The sequence below is a fragment of the Pan paniscus genome, chromosome 10, assembly GCF_029289425.2.
Source record: "Pan paniscus chromosome 10, NHGRI_mPanPan1-v2.0_pri, whole genome shotgun sequence".
NCBI classification, from domain to species: Eukaryota; Metazoa; Chordata; class Mammalia; order Primates; family Hominidae; genus Pan; species Pan paniscus.
This window is the reverse complement of record NC_073259.2, coordinates 70,585,951-70,608,210: the sequence shown is the minus strand read 5'-3', so window position 1 is coordinate 70,608,210 and position 22,260 is coordinate 70,585,951. Positions and strand designations below refer to the sequence as shown.

At 39.4% G+C, this 22,260-nt stretch overlaps 1 protein-coding gene across 3 annotated transcripts in view; it reads left to right on the top strand.

Moving 5' to 3' along the window:
- The window catches only part of SSPN (sarcospan), a 99,534-nt gene extending 79,664 nt beyond the window's left edge, over positions 1 to 19,870 (top strand). For all 3 annotated transcript variants that reach the window (XM_034936148.2, XM_003828859.6, XM_034936146.3), the window contains exons 2-3: positions 9,477 to 9,563; positions 15,888 to 19,870. In XM_034936148.2, coding sequence (XP_034792039.1) covers positions 9,507 to 9,563; positions 15,888 to 16,253 — 423 coding nt within the window. In that variant the 5' untranslated portion in view covers positions 9,477 to 9,506 and the 3' untranslated portion in view covers positions 16,254 to 19,870. The remainder of the gene's footprint in view (positions 1 to 9,476; positions 9,564 to 15,887) is intronic.
- Positions 19,871 to 22,260: the final 2,390 nt, after the last annotated feature.

The following is a 22,260-nucleotide window of genomic DNA, read 5'->3' as shown; positions in this document are numbered from 1 at the left end:
AATAACAAATGTAGGAAGGGGATATCATTCATAATTCTACCATATTTAAGCCCTATGTGATTAACACCAAAAATTTTGCCTTTAAAAAAATAACACATTGGGGGAAGCTGATTCAATGCTTCTTACATTATAAAATGGATGAGGGATTTTGATAAGTGATCAGCAAGGTGGGGGTTGTATAAGCTGCTGTCAGCTGCTCATATTCACATCTGGCATGGACTGGTCAAATGACATTACCCTTGGCAATACATTTTCCTGTGCCTCAGTTCATCTGGGGATTAAACTGTGATTTTCTAAAGGGCAAAGACCATATCTTCTTCTTTATACTCCCAGTCCCTACCACAGTAAAGGTTGAGCTAAATTCTGTTGGAGAGTGATACCTAGATTAGGGTGGCCATTGATAGCAAGATCTCAAAGATTATGCTGTAACCATTCTTCCTCTATTCCCACAAATCAGGAAATAAGTACTATGATTTCTCCTTGGCACTCTCCTCTGTATCTTTATACAGATTCTGTAGGCTGATTGTAGGGATTCCAAGCAATTAGTAATGAGTAATGTGCCAAACTTAGATACAAACCAATCTCACTTGTTAATCAGATACTTCTGTCAAAAGAGGGACCCAGAAAAGGCAGAAATGGGGTGGAGGTGCAGAAGCATGCTGGAGCATTGCTGAGGGACTTGTGACAGCTGATTGCATGCATCTCTTCACAACTTTGCTCGGTGACTTTGTGTTGGTTATCTTGAAATCAGCCATGGTAGAAGTAGTCACACCATGGAAATTAGCAAATGCTACAAATAGCCCTTCTCTAACTGGTTGTTAGACATTTACCATCACACCACTGGAGAGGTGGTACAATTTTAGAGGTGATTGCTTTGCTTTGGGTTGGAGTGGCTGATGCCCTTTAACAATAGCAGAATGCCACATCACACTCAATGATTTAGAGATGTTCCTCAAACCACTGGTCAGATACATTGAGGAAACAGGCTCTGCAATGAGGTCATATTTAAATAGCAATGAAGACATGGGGATTTCTCCCCCAATTTGAAGGATTCCTATGATAGCAGAGACTAAATTTCTTTATGGGGAAACAAATGGAGCCAACACCTTTATAACACAATAGTAATACAAACAATTCAGGGGCAATGAATGTATATCTAGCCTTTTACATTTCTAAAACCTCAGTTTTCTCTCCCTTGAAAAATGCATTCTTGAGATGATTAAATGCAAGAATACATGTCAAGTGTTCAGCACGCGGCTTAACACTCTGTAAATCTTCATAAATGGTATATTAGTAGTAGTAGTATATTACTGTTTATAATAAATGACTCTCTATAGGAAATTCTGCTAGTCAGTATGTCACTCTGGACCCCTAACCATTTTGATAAACCCCACACCAGACATCAGCATTTAGAACACTGGGCTTATAGCTTAGCCTAGTGGTTCTCAAAAGGTTCGTCCCAGCACCGGCAGCATTAGCATTTCCTGGGAATTTGTTAGAAATGCGAATTGTCAGTGATGATGAGCATTTTTTCATGTGTTTTTTGGCTGCATAAATGTCTTCTTTTGAGAAGTGTCTGTTCATGTCCTTTGCCCACTTTTTGATGGGGTTGTTTGTTTTTTTCTTGTAAATTTGTTTGAGTTCATTGTAGATTCTGGATATTAGCCCTTTGTCAGATGAGTAGGTTGCGAAAATTTTCTCCCATTTTGTAGGTTGCCTGTTCACTCTGATGGTAGTTTCTTTTGCTGTGCAGAAGCTCTTTAGTTTAATCAGATCCCATTTGTCAATTTTGTCTTTTGTTGCCATTGCTTTTGGTGTTTTAGACATGAAGTCCTTGCCCATGCCTATGTCCTGAATGGTAATGCCTAGGTTTTCTTCTAGGGTTTTTATGGTTTTAGGTCTAACGTTTAAGTCTTTAATCCATCTTGAATTGATTTTTGTATAAGGTGTAAGGAAGGGATCCAGCTTCAGCTTTCTACATATGGCTAGCCAGTTTTCCCAGCACCATTTATTAAATAGGTAATCCTTTCCCCGTTGCTTGTTTTTCTCAGGTTTGTCAAAGATCAGATAGTTGTAGATATGCGGCGTTATTTCTGAGGGCTCTGTTCTGTTCCATTGATCTATATCTCTGTTTTGGTACCAGTACCATGCTGTTTTGGTTACTGTAGCCTTGTAGTATAGTTTGAAGTCAGGTAGTGTGATGCCTCCAGCTTTGTTCTTTTGGCTTAGGATTGACTTGGCGATGTGGGCTCTCTTTTGGTTCCATATGAACTTTAAAGTAGTTTTTTCCAATTCTGTGAAGAAAGTCATTGGTAGCTTGATGGGGATGGCATTGAATCTGTAAATTACCTTGGGCAGTATGGCCATTTTCACGATATTGATTCTTCCTACCCATGAGCATGGAATGTTCTTCCATTTGTTTGTATCCTCTTTTATTTCATTGAGCAGTGGTTTGTAGTTCTCCTTGAAGAGGTCCTTCACATCCCTTATAAGTTGGATTCCTAGGTATTTTATTCTCTTTGAAGCAATTATGAATGGGAGTTCACTCATGATTTGGCTCTCTGTTTGTCTGTTGTTGGTGTATAAGAATGTTTGTGATTTTTGTACATTGATTTTGTATCCTGAGACTTTGCTAAAGTTGCTTATCAGCTTAAGGAGATTTTGGGCTGAGACAATGGGGTTTTCTAGATATACAATCATGTCGTCTGCAAACAGGAACAATTTGACTTCCTCTTTTCCTAATTGAATACTCTTTATTTCCTTCTCCTGCCTAATTGCCCTGGCCAGAACTTCCAACACTATGTTGAATAGGAGTGGTGAGAGAGGGCATCCCTGTCTTGTGCCAGTTTTCAAAGGGAATGCTTCCAGTTTTTGCCCATTCAGTATGATATTGGCTGTGGGTTTGTCATAGATAGCTCTTATTATTTTGAAATATGTCCCATCAATACCTAATCTATTGAGAGTTTTTAGCATGAAGTGTTGTTGAATTTTGTCAAAGGCTTTTTCTGCATCTATTGAGATAATCATGTGGAGAAATAGGAACACTTTTACACTGTTGGTGGGACTGTAAACTAGTTCAACCATTGTGGAAGTCAGTGTGGTGATTCCTCAGGGATCTAGAACTGGAAATACCATTTGACCCAGCCATCCCATTACTGGGTATATACCCAAAGGACTATAAATCATGCTGCTATAAAGACACATGCACACGTATGTTTATCGCGGCATTATTCACAATAGCAAAGACTTGGAACCAACCCAAATGTCCAACAATGATAGACTGGATTAAGAAAATGTGGCACATATACACCATGGAATACTATGCAGCCATAAAAAATGATGAGTTCATGTCCTTTGTAGGGACATGGATGAAATTGGAAATCATCATTCTCAGTAAACTATCGCAAGAATAAAAAACCAAACACCACATATTCTCACTCATAGGTGGGAATTGAACAATGAGATCACATGGACACAGGAAGGGGAATATCACACTCTGGGGACTGTTGTGGGGTGGGGGGAGGGGGGAGGGGGGAGGGATAGCATCGGGAGATATACCTAATGCTAGATGAAGAGTTAGTGGGTGCAGCACACCAGCATGGCACATGTATCCATATGTAACTAACCTGCACAATGTGCACATGTACCCTAAAACTTAAAGTATAATAATAATAATAAAAAAAAGAAATGCGAATTGTCAGTCCTCACCCCAGATCTATTGGATCAAAAATTCTGAGGATAAGACCAATATTTACCCATCTTTTCAAGTGATCCTGAACCACTCTTAGGCTTTGTCTTACCATAAGGCAGTGGCAATGAGAATCCAGTAAAAATGTTTAAGTCATGCTAAAATATTCTCTCCAGTCTTTCTGGAATCTTGATTGGATAAGCAGCCTTTAATAGATCCGTGTGAAATGTTCTGTTGCATGTCATTTAATTTTCTGGTCTATTATGTGTTAACAATCCTCCTAAGACTATCCTCAATTAACAGACTGTAACATATTTATCATTTGTTGAAAATCACTTCTAATACTTTATCTTAGTGTATATTAAATAGATGACAATCCATAGAAATTCTCTTAAGAAATATCTGGAGAAACATTTACAGTTCTGCTACTTCTCTTGGTGATCAATTGATTTTGTAAACATGAGAAGAGAGTTCATCTTGTTACTATATTGATTGGATTAAAGCACTTTAAATACAAAGGTGAAAGTTGATTAGCTTACAGAAATAGAGTCCCATTGCAGGTACACGATGAAACGGGGGTAAGGAAGGAGAAGGAAAACATTGAAAGGCATTTGACAGGGTAAGGTTGTATTCCCCAGACAACCCTGTCAAGCAGCTCTGTTGACAACAAAAGGAAGAAAACAAATAAATTGGAGGTTGTGTGAATGTCACAAGACCAGAATATAAATACATATGACATGGAGAGAGTAAATACCAATAATTCTCATTCTCACAAAATGTTTTAGGATGATACCTTCCAGCTATGACAAGATCAAAAGGAAAAAAAAATAATAAGCAGGTAAATCTCCGAGACACTGGTCCAGTATCTACCTTTTATTCATAATACAAACCCTCAAAAGACACCACTGCAGGTATAATAGGCCAAATAACAAAGACAAAGACAATGTGTGACAAGACTCAGGACTCGCACATCCACAAAAATGGATTTAACATTCAGAGACCATTTCAGCCCTGTCTAACTTTCTAGCTCACAAGAGAGAATGCAGACTTCACTCTGCATGGACAAAAAGATATCTTCGGGCAGAATGTGGAATTTAGGACTTCAGTTTTCTCTTCACGCTAAACCAATTGTAGAAACACACATCCAAAAATAAAGTGATGATTACTGTCTTTCTTTTTTCCATTAAAAATCACTTTAAGCTTTTCTTATCGACTTAATTATTTACATGCACATTGACTAAATCTTAACAAGCTCTTAAATGCTAGTTGCCCTGTTGCCTCTCAGCACTAGCCTTCCCAGTGCCACACACGTGCCATTTGCCTTTGTGCTCTGTGACACCGCCATCTGGGTGTCTGGTCCAACAAGCGCCTTCTCGAAAACCTTACATAACTCCCTTTTTCCTGTGCCATGGGCTTCACCTCACCATATCTAATGGGAGCTCTGGCCTGGACTCTAGGAATGTCATTCCAGGTAGGCCTGACGGGTCTCACTGCCCATTAACATGAGCTCCCCCTTCCCTGCTGGGAAGCCAGAATGCCGTGTCTTCCTGGCACGTCCACGTCCTGCCAACTCAGGAGACAAAACCCTTAGTCTAGCATGAGAAATCTGGTTTTCTCTCCATGGCCAGAAAACCTTCAGTTTTCAGTGCCAGTAAAGCCTACCCTTCTAAAACATGCTTACACTGAACATCAATAAACTCTTTGATAAAGAAGTCTTGTTACAACATGCAAAGCTGTAGGCAAAAAAAAAAAAAAAAAAAAAAATGACAGTCCCCTCTCACCTTAGAACATATCAAGCCCTATCAGAAGGCCAAGAAATTAAAATATGTTGAATACATTTAAGCTTTATAGCAAATACCCTGTACAAGAACCTAAGTTGAAGCTTTCAAAAATCTAAAAGGACAAATCTAAAAGGATAATCCATTTCATGATTTTTAGATATGACATGACATAGAACTATAATTATAAGAAATATACCCGAGAGGCTTTCTATTCAAAAAATTCAAAGATTCTTCATAACTGGGTAACTAACTAACATAACTGGGCCCTTTTCTGTTTTCAGACTCTCTCTGGATGGGCCACTGTTTCCTATGGTGTCAATTGCTTCACATATGGTGATGACTAACAAATCCTTGTCTCCAACCCAGGCCTCGTTCCTGAGCTCTAAGCCCATATAGTTGTGATTTGTGTCCACGTGGGATCATCATTCCCCACTCCCATTCTGCCCCTCCTTTTCTATCTTATCTCATTAAATGTCCACACCACCCACCTGGCAGCACCTTCCTGATCTCTCCCTCTCTTCAGCTCTTACATCTTTACCTTAATCAGTCTTCAAAGCCTATGGATTCAGCTTTTTTACTGTCACTCAAACACACCCACTCCCTATTCCTACCTCTACCTGAGCTCAGACACTTATCATTTCTCAGGTGAAGAATGGCCTCTAGGTGATCTTCTCTTCCCAAGAATTGCCCCCATCCAATCCATTCTTCATAGCCAGAAGGACCATTCTAAAAGGCAAAGTCAGCCATGCCCTTCTGCTGCTGAAGATGTCCTAGTTGAAATCAAAGTCCTTTGTGATCTACTTCCTGCCCATTGCTGCAAACACATCTTTTGCCTTTTTTTTTTTTCTCTGCACTGGACCTAGAGGAATCCTCAAATGTTTACTCTGCCTTTCTTCATGCCTTTGCACGTACTATTACTCTCTCTGCACAGAATACCTTTCCTCACACTCTCCTTTTAGCCACTTTCTGCATATCCTCAAAACTCATCTTTCTCCAGGAAGTTTTCATCAGGGTAGTCATTCCTACTGGGTATTCCTATAGCAGATGTAGTCCTAGTACTTTTACAATATTCCAACTCATTATCCTCTCTTTTCCCACTGGACTGGGAGACCTTAGATGCTGGATAGTCCTTGGTGTAAGGGCCTGTTTTGCCATCTCTCATTTCCCAGGATCATACAATAACACAGGGCCTGCTTATTGTATGTCCTCCATAAAATTCTGTGAATTGAATAAGTCGAATGCTCTAGAATGAGGTCATGTGTTCCTATGCAACTTCTTTCTGGAAGCCAGGGTAAATGAAGGCTACAAAGAAGTAGCTACTGCTGAAATTAGAAATTTTGTTCAAGTAGACGCACTGAATCAGATTTTTAAGGTGCTAGTTAGGCCTTATTACTGGAATGAGTCTCTTATGGAGACAAAGAGGAAAGTCTTGGTAATTGCCAACTTCAGCTGGTAGTCTCTAGCGAAGAAGGCAGTTATGTGGGAGAGCCTGACCCTGTGCACCTACAGACAGAAACTCACAGGCATGTGCCTAGGGATATAAGCAGGATTACAAACCTCAATCCAGTGTGTCACCAATAAACAAAAAGTAGGTCTTTCTTTGATTGTTTCAAGTTTTATAGATTGTTAATGTGAGAATAAATAGTAAACCCCTACAGTTCTTATCAAACTTATCCTTCAATTTAGTATTTTTTACAAATGAGCTTTACAAAAAAGCTTCATCCTGACTTGAAAATGCCATGTTAGGGGCTACATGAATAACTTCAGTATCTTTACTTTTGTATGTGCCAGTCTTCTGCTGAAAAGCTGCCTCCCTGGGTCCTATCTGTTTTCTTTTCTCTCCAGATCTCTCCAGTCCATGCCATGCTCACATGTTTTAATGCTGTGTCTCTCCACTGCAAATATTCCATCCTGCTATTAAACCAGGCAGCCATTTCCATTCAATGATGGAAAACCCTGGAAACAGTCTATAGTAAGAGAAGGCTTGGCTTTTGACTTCATGGTCCAGTAGAAATCTGAACAACCTACAACTTGGCAGTGGATGAGGGCATAGACAGCTTATTGATTATGTAACCAAAGGGAGAAGAGGATAGAAGTTTTACCTGAAAATGCCATGTTGGCTTTGCAAACAGTTTCTCCACCCTAACAGGGTTTGAAGCTGGCCCTGTGGTAGGAAATATGGTTTGAATCTGGCCTATGGTTTGAAGCTGGCCCTGGGGTAGGAACTATGAATATGTGCAAACCAGTTGTTTAATGACTTGCTAGGTGACTCTCAGCTGCTCTTTCAACTTCTGTCTCTAGGATAATTGTGCTTATCAGGAAATGCAATTCTGTTGCTTATATTTTCTATTTTGAAAGTGTGGAACTTTATCAATGTTTTAAGCTTTCCAAAATTGAATGTGAATAGATATACTTTGATTAGAAACTCTAAATCCTAGTTCTAAAAAGTCTAGTTCATGAAAAATAAAATGCGGTTTAAATAACAGGTTGAGTATATTTTGCCTCAAAGCTGCTGTTTCTCTGGCCAGCCTTCTTTCAGCAGGCATGTCCACTGTCTTTTTGTCACTGATACACCAAAGCTTGGAGGTCACTTCTGGTTTCTCCCTCTCCAGGTCCTCCCATCAGTTATGCAATAGCCAAGATGTATAGATTCAGCTTTTACTATGCCTGTCCTCCCCATCTCTTTCTCTGAATTTGCATGCTACTATCTGAGCTCTGGTTCACCTGATATATTGATCTTGCTCAGATTAGCAAAATAATACCCTGATGTTCTCACTGCCAACCCACCCAACATCACTGCTAATTTTCCTGAAATGTGTCTCTCAAATCATGTCATTCCCTGCTCAGAAATTTTCAAGGGAGTACCGCTACTTACTAAATCCATCCCGTATCCCCAGATTTTCATCCTACCCTTTTTGCTCTATATGTTTTTTGTTTTTTTGAGATGGAGTTTCGCTCTTATTGCCCAGACTGGAGTGCAATGGCACAATCTCAGCTCACTGCAACCTCTGCCTCCCAGATTCAAGCGATTCTCCTGCCTCAGCCTCCCGAGTACCTGGGATTACAGGTGTGCACCACCACGCCTGGCTAATTTTTGTATTTTCAGTAAAGACGGGTTTCACCATGTTGGCCAGGCTGGTCTCAAACTCCTGACCTCAGGTGATCCACCTGCCTCGGCCTCCCGAAGTGTTGGGATGACAGGCATGAGGCACCACACCCAGCTTATATGTCATTGTTTTAAACTATGGGTGTGCATTTGCTATTCTTTCAGCACATTCTTTGTGCAGCCCTTCCTCTGTGCTATTGCTTATGGTGCTGCTTTATCCCAAGCTACCTGATTTGAATCCGGGTTCCAAAGAAAAGGCTTTGTGCCTTTTCTTTCTTACTTACAATATGAGAATCATAATATCACCTACCTTATAGGATTTTGTAGCAATTATAGGAGGGAATACAATATAAAGCAATTACAGGAGGAATACAATATAAAGCCCTTAGAAGAGCTCTAGCATGTAGTAAATATTCAGCTCATGTTAGTAATCATGTTTCATTTCTTTCAAGGACCATTTCAAATCCGTGTCGTAATGGAAGCCTTTTATATCGCCCAACTCAATGTAATTTCTTCCTCTTTTTGTACTTCTTTGAATAATATTTAACATGAAATGTCCTGCCTTAGAATTTGGTGTGCATTTATTTTGGCTTTCACCGGATTGTAAACTGATGAACACTGAGTAAACTTTATTCATCGTCATATACTCTGAAGGATCTTGTATAGCACCTGGCATATCAAAAGAACTTAGTAAATGCTGGCTAAGTGGAAATCAATTGATTTTTACTAATTTTAAAGTGGTTTTCCACCAGTTGAAAGAAAAACACAGTACATAAAGATAAGTAAAAGAAATGGACAGCTTTATAACATGGATGTGACTGCAGGAAGATGCTGAGACTGATGTCATTTGAACGCACAACGTACCCTGATAACATCCTTTCTTCTGTGTTCTCCCTTGCAGGTCTGCTTAGTGGCCTATCTTGGCTTGTTTATGCTTTGTGTCTCATATCAGGTTGACGAACGGACATGTATTCAGTTTTCTATGAAAGTAAGTTGTGATTGTTCTTTCTCTTTTATCATCACATAGAAAGAAATCCAAGTACAAAATAAAGGAGTGCCTTCTTAAGGGGTTGCATATCTGATTAGTCTAGAAATTGCATTTTTAGGCAGGCCAAAAAATGTTTTAAGAGGGCATTGATCCAGACCTCAAAGGTAATGCTGATTTTTTTTTAAGTCTTAATTTCCATGAACTGGGTTGGCCTGGAGGATATGAAGTCTGTCCTTCAGTGCCCTTAAAAGGAATATTGAAAATTCATCAGTTCAACAAAACACTTGGCCAGAAAAAAGGTATCTCTTTCAGTGCCCACTTCCATATCTCGGGGGTTATTTGGGATATTTTAATAATGAAGCAGTCTAAGTGTATTTCCTCTTGTAGGTGGGATCACTGAGACAGAAAAAATACACTGGGCGCATCCAAATGCCCTGTGCCAAGACTCTCAGGGCAAAGTGGGGGACGGGTGATGGGATATGCGTGGTTTGGCAAGCGTGTGTGTCTTTCATTTGTGTGTATCTTTTTTCTGTTAGGGACAGTGCATTTGGCTGGAGCCAATTCAAGTACACAGCATTTTCACTGCACAACAGAATCTACTCCAAAGGGAAGCAAAGACACTCCCTTTCAGAGTATAAGGACATAGACATAGAACTTAGCAATCAGAGCTAGTAGAAAGCAAATTCCTTCATTTTCTCTCAACTACTGTAGCAAATAATACAAAGCTATCTTTAATCTTTTTTTTTTAATTTGGTCCACTAACATTGTTTTTTCTTCTACAAGAAAACATATAAAAACTGGATTTTTTTGTTCACTACAACGAGAAAACATCAGACATAAAAGTAAGTGAATGACATTATTTGGAAGTTACTAAGGTGAAAAAAAATAAGGTGTGTTGGAAGATTCCAGTATAATTGAAGCTGTTGACATAAAAAAGCAAAGGGATGATATCTTTTAAAATCATGCTATAAAAAGTAATTAATAGATACAAACATTTACATTATAATAACTAATTTTAAAAAGCTGGTTACACAAAATGTATGATATTATCCTACAGAAAAAATAAAAGCTCTTAATGAGCATAGAAAATACAATTATCTATGAGTGGTGGGATTATATTTGCATTTTGCAGTTTTTCTCTAATTTTGAAATGTTCTCCAATAGTTATAACTTTTCTAAGTAAAAAGTTAATAGATACTACTTTTTTAAATGATGAAGTTAGAATTTTGGTGGATATGCCTTCATGTGGAAATTATACTTTTCTGTCTGAGGACTTTCCTTGAAAGAAGGCCAGATAGAGTAGACATCAGTCTATGTTTACTATTTTTTTGTAGAGGTTTGACTAAACAGCAAGGCTTGGTGATTAAAAAAAAAAAAAAAGCCAGAAAGCTTAGTAAGAAATGGCCTGTTAAATTACAAGAACTTCATCCAGTAGCTGAAGAACACCCCAAACTAGGTTTTTATTAGTTTATGTGAAATACCCTCATTTTCCCCCCAGATGATCCCAGAAAACAGCAGAGGCAAAAGCATCAGCTTAAGAGAGACCCCAATGCCATCTCAGCATCTGCACCTTAGTTAAAATAGGGAGTAAGAGAAAAAAAATAGAAAAAAAAAAGTCACTGCCAATGTCAACCAGGTTGAGGATTCCCCACTAGGAAGATCTCATTAGCTACCTCTTTTTTCCACCCGTGACAGGCATTGGCAAATACTGAGGCACTTTTTCCTCTTCTCCTGAACGTGACCTTTCTTGATGCTTGCTGCTAGCTCTCTAAGGTTGCATGCTACATTATCTTCAGGTTGAAAGTGAGCTTCAGCCCATCTCCAGATTTTCCAATGACACAACAGGGGACAGCTGACTTCCCTTATGCTTCTCACACTACTCGGGGGACGGAGGCATAACATGCATCTTCATAGGGCGTTTCTCATCAGCATAGCCGCATTTTGGTGCCCCCATCTCGGGACCCTGGCCTAAGCTTTGTTAGAGGATTTATTTCCTCCTGTTGAATGCCCAGATAGCCAGGACAAGCAAACGGGCCATGATGACAGTCTCATTGTAGTCCACACGTGCACACACACGCACCCTCCCTTTCTCTTAGAGAAAATAGCCACGGGCTCTTTTTTTTTTTTTCTCAAGCTGGGACAGCCCTCTGGGGGTTCGGGGATTGGGGGTGGGGTCCCTTCGCAGGCCCTCGATGCCACCAGCGTGTTCCTTTTTCCTCCCTGGGCTTTGCCTCTCTGCCTCTGGGCTTGGCTGGGCATCGGCTGCAGGTCGCGCTTCCTGCCTTTCCTAGTGGCCTGACTTTCTCAGGGCTCCCCTGGAGGTTCGGAAACGTGTCGGGGGCATGTGCCTGCGGAAACATTCCGGGGCACGTTCCCTCCTGCCCACATCCAGGAGGCCCCTGGGCTGCTGCGGCAGCCTCCTCCCGAGCAGTGCGCTGCAGAAGGGCCCTTCCCGTTCAGGCCACCGGGGAAGGTAATTAAATTGGAGCAGAAACACCCTCCTCCCGAGGTCACCGAACGTGAAAGCTGCAGGCCGGGTACCAATTAAAGGCAGCGAGCGAGCGGAGACGCGCCCGGGCGCTGCTGTTACATAAGCGCCCGGGGCCACCGCGCCTCCGCCCGCTGCGCAGCGCCGGGCTGATGGGCTGACACCCGCAAAACAGATGCCTCCCGCGCCGGGCTTTTATCAAGATATATTTGCTCGGATTCTCAAGGTCATCGTAAACACTCTTCCTTATAGTGTATTCGTGCCATGTAGGTAAAACAAGCCACTTGATTTTAAATTACAGATTCTAACCCAGAAGCTTGTTGCTGTCAGATGAGTTAAAAGCCATGAAGGAAAAATGCCACAGCGCTGCAGATGCAGCCCGCAGGCTTTAGGGGGGATCGAGTATATACTTATGTCTTAAAATGGATAAGAAACTTGATTCCGTGGCTTTCTCTAGTTTACTTGGCCTGATGCTTTCCGGAGTGGGAGAAGCCGAGTCACTAAAGTGTGAGATAGATACGCACGATGTAAATTTATTCATACTCAGAGAAGCTAAGGGGCATGGTTTTTCTTTATGTTCTGTTTGGGTTCTAGCATAAACGGTTTAATTAAAATTGAGCAACCACTGTGTTTGTGTAAATGTTTACATCCTTCCTACAAGCCAAGAATGCATTGTTACTACCACATGACAAAATAAGACAAAAGTAGTCGAATTAATATCCTCAGTCCTCAGAACTGGCAGCTCTTTCCATCCCTACTAATTTGCTTATTATTTCACAAATACTTAAATAGGCTCCTGTATACCAGACGCTGTTCTAAGTTCTTTACAGACATCAACTCTTTTGATCCTTGTAATTATCCTGTGAAGTAGGTGCTATTATGATCATCATGCCAAGTTTACAGATGAAGAAGTACAGGTGCACAGGGATTGATGAATTTGCCCAGGGACCATGGCTAGTGAGGGGAGAACCTGACTCCCTGGTTCACGCTGTTAATCATCAGCCAGTACTGCTGCGCACTTGTTAAATGGTCTTGGGCACATCTTTTAATCTCTGAGCCAAAAAGTCATCTTTTAAAAATAGACAAAATTCCCATTTTCAGCAAATGGATTTTTGTGACTATCATGAATGAGTAAAATCTTTTTCAACTATTTGAATTATTTGCAGATTGAGAATGAGGGATTATTGTCATTGCTTCAAGATATTGCCCAACAAATGTTACAGAAAATTGCTATCTAAGGAGCTCAGTGTGGTGGCTCATGCCTGTAATCTCAGCACTTTGGGAGGCTGAGTCAGGAGGATCACTTGAGGTCAGGAGTTCAAGACCAGCCTGGGCAAAATGGTGAAACCCTGTCTCTACCAAAAAAAATATACAAAAATTAGCTGGGTGTGGTGGCACACACCTGTAGTCCCAGTTACTCAGGAGGCTGAGGCATGAGAATCGCTTGAACCCAGGAGGCAGAAGTTGCAGTGAGCTGAGATCAAGCCACTGCACTCTGTCTCAAAAAAAAAAAAAAAAAAAGAAATTGCTATTTAAGAATGTATGTATGTTAGAGGTAGGAAGGTTATCAGAAGACCCCCACCCCCAACTTCCATCCATTGTTGGTGATAAAACAGGTAGAGAAAACTCCATCTGGGGCCATTCTACTAAGCAGATGACTACCAGGTGGGAAATGATCACTTTAACCTGGGCCTTCCCTGGTTAAAATCATAGATATACCATTGTTCCCAGAGCAAACTGTTCCCAGTTCTCTGCTGGCTGTACTGGGAATACAGCTACAATGGGTACACACACACACACACACACACACACACACAGAACATGGTCAAGACAGTTTAATTTGGCTCTTGGCACCAAGAGTTTGAAGTCAGTAATCAAGCCTGAATATTTCAGAACAACCCAGAATTATTCAAATATTCTGCCCCATTGGTTCTACAAAATAAATCCATGTTTTTAGGCTAAAAACTCCAATTTTTGCATAAAATGTAGTCACTGAAAATATTGAGGGCCAGACGAAGTGGTTCACGGCTCTAATCTCAATACTTTGGGAGGCTGAGGTGGGAGGATCACTTGAGGCTTGGAGTTTGAGACCAGCCTGGGCAACATAGCAAGACTCCATCTCTTAAAAAAAAAATTTTTATGATGGTACCACTTTGTATATACCTGGTTCCCTTCCTCCAAGGAACACTAATATTGAGTATAATCATTGTTATGTCCCTGAGATATAAGATGTTTCTATAAACTGTTTCACAGATGAAGATACTTAGGTTACATCTGACAATCCTTTAAATGATTTGAAGAGGAAAAAGAATGTGTGTTTAAGATCTCTTTGATGAAAAGATCTAAAGAATCCATGATACTAATTAAGATGTATTAAGAAAAAAATGGCTTTAATTCTACGCTCTTCCAGTGACCTTAGATAGACAGTCAAGCTGTATGTAATCCCTGATGGATTCCCTTACAGGCAAACCAGAGATAAGCTTAGGGCACCAGCAACCAGTATGTACACCCACACCCACACATACCACTCAAGAAAAAGAAAAAGTAAAAATGTAAATACAGCATTCCAAATTTAAGACTTGAAAACACTTGAAATCATCACTGTGTGGAACACACTCATTTGGAGGACTTTTGTACACATATTTTATAGTGTCACATATATGTTTTAATTTTGAATTATATATAAGGGAAGGTGGGGGAAGGGCATCATCTTCTCAGAGCTACTTTCATCTGAACCTGGAAATGACTGGAACTAATATTACTTTGTGAAGTGTCCATTTACCAGAATTGTTCTCTGTAGAGAGCAACTTTTGACTGTGGTAATGTAATTCTTGCACTAAGAACTATGTGCACTAGTCTCAAAAGCTGGGGACTCTGAGCCTTACCTAGAGTCTCAGCAGGTGGACCATTAAGATTAACATTTCTAGTAGGTGAGTTCAATCACAAAAATATTTCTTGTTCCATAGATTTTATTGTGGCCATGTCAGTGAATACCCACAAGTTTTGCTCAGAATATTTTAGGTGTAAGCTAAATCCCTAAATTGTTCAGAGTTCCCACAGCCCTTTAGCAGCAGATTGAGAACTTTAACCAGACTTTTTCAATCCCAAAGCTAACCTGGAGGCCAACAGTGTTCAAAACCTTGGTGACTGAGGAACCATTTAGAGTTTTTTCAGGCTCAGGAATCACACGGTTGTTGTTGGGCTTGGGGTAAGTTTCACAGGCGATGAAGCTGACATTGAGTCACTTGACTTCTGGAGCCATAATTTATTTTCTCCCAGCAACCTCTTACTGGGGATTCTCATGTTTATGGATACAGTTTGACAATCACTACATTGAACATAGTCTTTTAAAAAAATTAACCTATGCTATTAGTTGACCCATCATTGCTAATTTTGGCCCACACAATGTTTGCATTACAAAAACCTGTTCTTTACTTCCTAGTCTTGTTTCAGTCTTAATGTCAGAAGTTCTTGAGTTCAAAATAAGCACAACATGTCATCCAGGGATGGCTAGCTTGTTTGGGATTCATCTAAACTGCTGGCAATATCTAGACAAAAACATTCCACAGTCCAGCTAATATGGTTGTCACAACTCTTGAAAAGGGCCCAACATCTGGATGGCAAGTGAAAATGTGATCAGGGTTTAAGAACTACCCACTAATAAATAAACATGGAGCTATTTCCATGTCTTGGGTGTTGTGTTTCTAAGAAGAGACAGCCTTTCCATCAGAAAATTTCTGGGAGGGAAGGAAAAGAACAGTTTTGATGAATTCGCTTTGCAAATCATCATCCAATGTTCTTTGTAACCAGAAAGGTTTTCTTCTGCTTTCTTGCAGCTGTTATACTTTCTGCTGAGTGCCCTGGGCCTGACGGTCTGTGTGCTGGCCGTGGCCTTTGCCGCCCACCACTATTCGCAGCTCACACAGTTTACCTGTGAGACCACACTCAACTCTTGCCAGTGCAAACTGCCCTCCTCGGAGCCGCTCAGCAGGACCTTTGTTTACCGGGATGTGACGGACTGTACCAGCGTCACTGGCACTTTCAAACTGTTCTTACTCATCCAGATGATTCTTAATTTGGTCTGCGGCCTTGTGTGCTTGTTGGCCTGCTTTGTGATGTGGAAACATAGGTACCAGGTCTTCTATGTGGGTGTCAGGATATGCTCCCTCACGGCTTCCGAAGGCCCCCAGCAAAAGATCTAACATTCTTGCTCAAAGTTGCGAGAGAAAATAGCACATGGAGTAGCTGAGGTTAAACAAAAAAAAAAAAAATTTAAACAAAGAAAGGAAAAAAATTGACAATAAAAGTCACTCTTCTAATTGAATATTTTTATATTTTTATGAAACAAAAGAACATTTCTTCAGGTTTCTATTGTATGTTTTTTTAACATTCTTGCAGAGAAAGCAAGATCCAAATTGATTTTGGGATATTAAAAGTTAACAGAACACTGAATAAGGAAAGAATGGCATAGATCTATCTTTACAGTCTGGAGTTAATTCCTGTTAACTCATTTTATCCATTCCTTACATAATCTTCTTTCCTGTTAGTCCAGTTTGATGGACTAACAGGCCCAGTTGCTAAATTTTGTGGCATCTTCCTCTAGTCCTTCCCACCTCCAGTCATCAGCCCCACTCTGTCTTGGAGACAGGCAGGAGGTGGGGGAAGAGCTGAATCTCTTTATTTTCCCTGGTAGAGACATCTTCAAGGCATGAAATAGCTTAAAGAGCAGAGTAGAAACGGAAGAGGCTTTGCAAAAGGCTAGATAATTATCAACACCTGGGTTGGGGCGGCGGCCTCTTCTCTTCAGCTCCCTTAGCTTGGCTCTGTAAGTGGATCACTTGCTAAATGCTTTAGATGATTGCCTCTCAATAATTGAAAGGTGGTGGTAGTTGTATTGTAAATGATGTAGAAGGTTTAAAAATAATTACATTATGCTTCTATTCTATCATCTAAAACAAATCATTAAAACTAATTTCTAGCTAATTGTTAATTATAATTATGCTCAGAAGTCTATTTAATGAGCTCTGACTGTACTTACGCTGCACTGTCAGTGTTAAGAGAAATTACTCTCACAAGAGCAGAGGCCTGAAGATTCTTTCTTCTGAAAGCCAAGCACCACAAGGAAAAAAAAATTATTAATAGCTCAGGTTAAAAACACTCATTTAAACAAAAACAAGAGCATTTGTAATAGGAAGTGTTTATACAAATAGCACATTTGTGATATGTTGAAAAGCATCTCTCTTGGCAACCAATCTATGTTTGAGGAAGATTGGGTAATGCTGATGTGTTCCATTCATGAAACTGTATTTGATACATAATCCTATTATTAATTCGTATGCTTAGTCAACCTAGGAAATCAAAATAATGTTTTGAAGTTCTTATTTGAGCAATATGGCCTTGACTTGGAGGGTAGTTTTAGTTGTTTTGTTTTTAAGTGACTGTGGTTTAAAGCACAAATGCCCCAAGGTGGGGAGACTTCTCTCTGTGATTATTGTTGTTATTAAATTCTGAACTGTATCCATATTTTAAGGAAGGAGCTAAAAATGGAAATTCATGAAACATAAATGGTATCAAGAACTTTCTCTATCAGTATGCTTTGTTGAAAGCAGAAATTAAGATAATAATTGAGTTCAATTCGCCTCTCCGCATTGCCTATTGATACACTTTACTAATCATGAAATTCTAACCTAAAAGGAAAACATTTTCTTGCTTGTCTTAGAAGAAAGTGGAATAATTCCATTGATTGTGATAACGGTTTCAATTTCTACACAATATAAATATCCAGTATAAAGGAAAGCATTAAGTCGGTAAGCTAGAGGATTGTAAATATCTTTTATGTCCTCTAGATAAAACACCCGATTAACAGATGTTAAACCTTTTAATGTTTTGATTTGCTTTAAAAATGGCCTTCCTACACATTAGCTCCAGCTAAAAAGACACATTGGAGAGCTTAGAGGATAAGTCTCTGGAGCAGAATTGATCACACACAAAAGTTACACCAACAGAATACCAAGCAGAATGATGAGGACCTGTAAAATACCTTGTGCCCTGTTAAAAAAAAAAAAAAAAAAGCCAGTAACTGAATCCATTTTGATTTTTGGTTGAGTTTCCTACACAAAGAAGAAAATAACTGAGAATCTGGAATGTCGTAGTCCATCCTTTAAAGAATAAGAAAGTAGCAGTTAATGCTAGTAACCGTGAATTAGGCACCACTGAAAGCACATCCCGAATTTCTTTAACAACAACATTTTATAGTGAACACTACAAGTTTTTATATTTAAAAATTAAGACTCTGTATATCCTTAAGGTGCTCTATGCTTTACCAGTAATTCGCAGGGTATTTCAAATGGTAGAATCATTTTAGCTTCTGTGCTTCCTTTTTCTAAATAATGCAACTTGTAAGAGTTGACATTGTAATAAGCTTTATAATAGTATAACCGTCAGGATATATATATATATATATACACACACACACACACACACACACGCATACATACTATACATATATAAAATGGGGATATTACTATTGTATGATTAAATCATTCTTAAGTCCCCAAGGAAAAAAAATCATAAGCAAATAGAAAGAACTAAACAGAAAAGAAAGAAAGAAAATATCCCTTTGCTATGAGCTCGCTGTATATTGATAAGTGTAAGAATTGTGTTGCATGAATAACCGCTTTGGGCTGGATTTGAAGTATTTTGATGTTGTGTTTTGCAAATATTGAAGTTACAATAATGGCAACAGAAAAGGAACAGATACACAGCTTTACACTTAGCAAAATGTTACATTTAAAATCTGACAAGGCGCCAAGATGGTGACTGTCTCCTCTAAACCACGAAAGAGTAAGATTTGTGCAACCCTCCTCCTCTTCCACCTCCTTCAGGAGAATTAAATGAATCAAGACTTTGGAAAGACGGGGAAGAGCCGGGACTTGGCAGTACTTGAAACAGGAGGAATACAGCAGCCTAAATGTACAGACTTTGTAGCCGAGCCCACTCGATCGGTCTGTGCCTTCACGTGACCACCATCTGTGCCTCCCTCGCTCCATCCAAATTTGTGTAGGCTGCTCCTTGGAGCTATGCCTAAAATATAGCTACACCAGAGCCCTGGAAACTGTAGTCAAGTAACAGGCCTCACTGTTTTTTTTCTTTGGATTAAAAGTGTATATCTCTCTACTGAGGGGTTTCCAGCTTTACACTTCTATAGGTTGTTCTGACAGTGAGAACACATTATATACATGTTTTCTATTCATGTCCAGGGCATGAGAATCTTAATATTCTTATACTTCCCTTTTTGCATGCAGTATGTCTGGAATATGTTTATAAAATTTTAGCAAAAGGTGAGATCAAGGGACAAGGGTAGAGTGGTTATTTAAAGACAATCAGAAATGAACTTAAAAGCTGCCCTGCAAAACCAATCCTTTCCTATCATGAAGAGTACCTTCATATTTTCTAGCGATTGTCTCTGAACCATTGCTACATAGCCATAAATTTCTGTAAATCATGTTGGCTATCAGTTCTTGCTATTCTCAGAGCACTCTATCATGTTTTTAGGTGTATATTGTGTATTCAGGATAGCATTAAAAAGAACTGATGGCAAATGTATTGACTCACAGTGGAAACATTCGTTTGGATGAAGAATTAGTGGTTTAGCCTTTGAAATGAATACCTTGAATCATTTCTTCTGATTTTCTAGTAGTTTATTATCTCAAATGATTATTATCCCCTTCAAAAATACTGGTCTGTACTTTGGTGTTGTGGTTTCATTTTTCTGGCATTGATCAAGTAGCAAATACAAAATAAAGCATTTCTACATGTTTGAGGTGGTTGTTTTTAAAGGGGATATGTGTAATGCAGATTTTCTTTATTAATAAAATTTTCATAATCTCTGAAAACACTGTTTGGACGTGCTTTAAAGTAACTTATGTTACAGATGAACTGGTACACATAAAATCTCTCAAGTTAGTGTTTATTTCAAAAATCTGTTTTTGGAAAGACAAAAACCAATATTCACTGTGACTCCTTTGTTCCAGTGACTGTCTCTGTTTTGCTACTCTGTATCCATCGTAGAAGTCAAGGTTGTAATTGTTCCCAAGGCAAAGAGAGTCTGGCTGGAAAAAGTCTTGTAAAACGTACCTGGAATGCTGATTCTTACTTTATATCTACCAATAGCAACTAAAGTTTGTCCTGAAGAATGGGATTCACAAGTCATATTCTCTATTTTATTATAAAGAAAAACAGACAGCCTTTTCCATTTCAGATCAGAACCCAAGTCTGAGGCAATTTAAACAGTTGATTATACTGTAAAATACAGTGGTTCTTTTTATGTTCTTAGTAAAGCCCAGGACTCACAAGCCCAGAACACACTCTCTGATCTAAATTTTCTTTTCTTTTTCTTTCTTTCTTTCTTTTTTTTTTTTAATTATACTTTAAGTTCTGGGATACATGTGCAGAATGTTCAGGTTTGTTACATAGGTGTACACATGCCATGGTGGTTTGCTGCACCCATCAACCCGTCATCTACATTAGGTGTTTCTCTTAATGCTATCCCTCCCCTAGCCCCCCACTCCCTGACAGTCCCCGGTGTGTGATGTTCCCCTCTCTGTGTCCATGTGTTCTCATTGTTCAACTCCCACTTATTAGTGAGAACATGCAGTGTTTGGTTTTCTGTTCCTGTGTTAGTTTGCTGAGAATGATGGTTTCCAGTTTCATCCATGTCCCTGCAAAGGACATGAACTCATCCTTTTTAATGGCTGCATAGTATTCCATGGTGTCTATGTGCCACATTTGCTTTATCCAGTCTATCATTGATGGGCATTTGGGTTGGTTCCAAGTCTTTGCTATTGTGAGTAGTGCTGCAATAAACATACATGTGCACGTGTCTTTATAGTAGAATGATTCATAACTCTTTGGGTATATACCCAGTAATGGGATTGCTGGGTGAAATGATATTTCTGGTTCTAGATCCTTGGGGAATTGACACACTGCCTTCCACAATGGTTGAACTAATTTACACTTCCACCAACATTGTAAAAGCTTTCCTATTTCTCCACATCCTCTCCAGCATCTGTTGTTTCCTGACTTTTTAATGATCGCCATTCTAACTGGTGTAAGATGGTATCTCATTGTTGTTTTGATTTGCATGATGAGCTTTTTTTCATATGTTTTTTGGCTGTATAAATTGACAAATGGGATCTAATTAAACTAAAAAGCATCTGCACAGCAAAAGAAACTATTATTAGAGTGAACAGGCAACCTACAGAATGGGAGAAAATTTTTGCAATCTATCCGTCTGACAAAGGGCTAATATCCAGAATCTACAAGGAACTTAAACAAATTTACAAGAAAAAAACAACCCCATCAAAAAGTGGATGAAGGATATGAACAGACACTTCTCAATGATCTGGACTTTCTATCATTCATGTTAAGGTGGTAGGGCCTCAAGTTGCAAGTCTGGCTGCCACTTACTGCTGTGTGACTTTGGGCAAAGCATTCCATCTGTAGTTTCCTCATGTGTAAAGTGGAGAAAAATATAACTACCTCACAGCAACATGGGGAAGGTTCAATGAAACAGCACTTAGCAAAGCAACTGGCTTCTAGATGCTGCTTAATACACATTTGGTTTCTTCCTACCTTAGCCCAGTTCCACATAGCCTGGGACTTGTCTCCTCATTACTGCAGGCTCCTGTCCGCACATCAAAGTAGAAAAGGAGCGCTGCTTTACTGTGTGACTTCCTTGTTGTAAACCAGAAACATGAAATGGGCCTCAAACAGAAATCCTGCTTTTAAAATAAGATTGCACCAACTTTTGTAGCTAGACATATAGCACACAAAATTATGTATTGGTTGGATCCCTTTGTTGTTTTACATATTTGGATGTGTCTTGAATGTGACTGTCTTCTCTCAATTCTTCTCCCAGGAAGAAGTAGAACTGGAGATATTTCTCCTGTGTTTCATATAACTTCTAACTTAATGTAATAGAAGCGTATTTTCCCCCAACTTTTAGAAACCAATCTTTTGTACATTATCAGTCCACCATATATTAGGTTATAATGTACAATTCCTCATTTATTTTAAAAGCAACCATTAAGCACCTTTGGTATGCTTGACCCTGCGGGTCACTGATTCTCATTTAAGAATCATACAAGGTTTACTTTTGAGCACAATCAGAAAATACCAAATGGAGCTTCATTCTGCAAACTGGATATG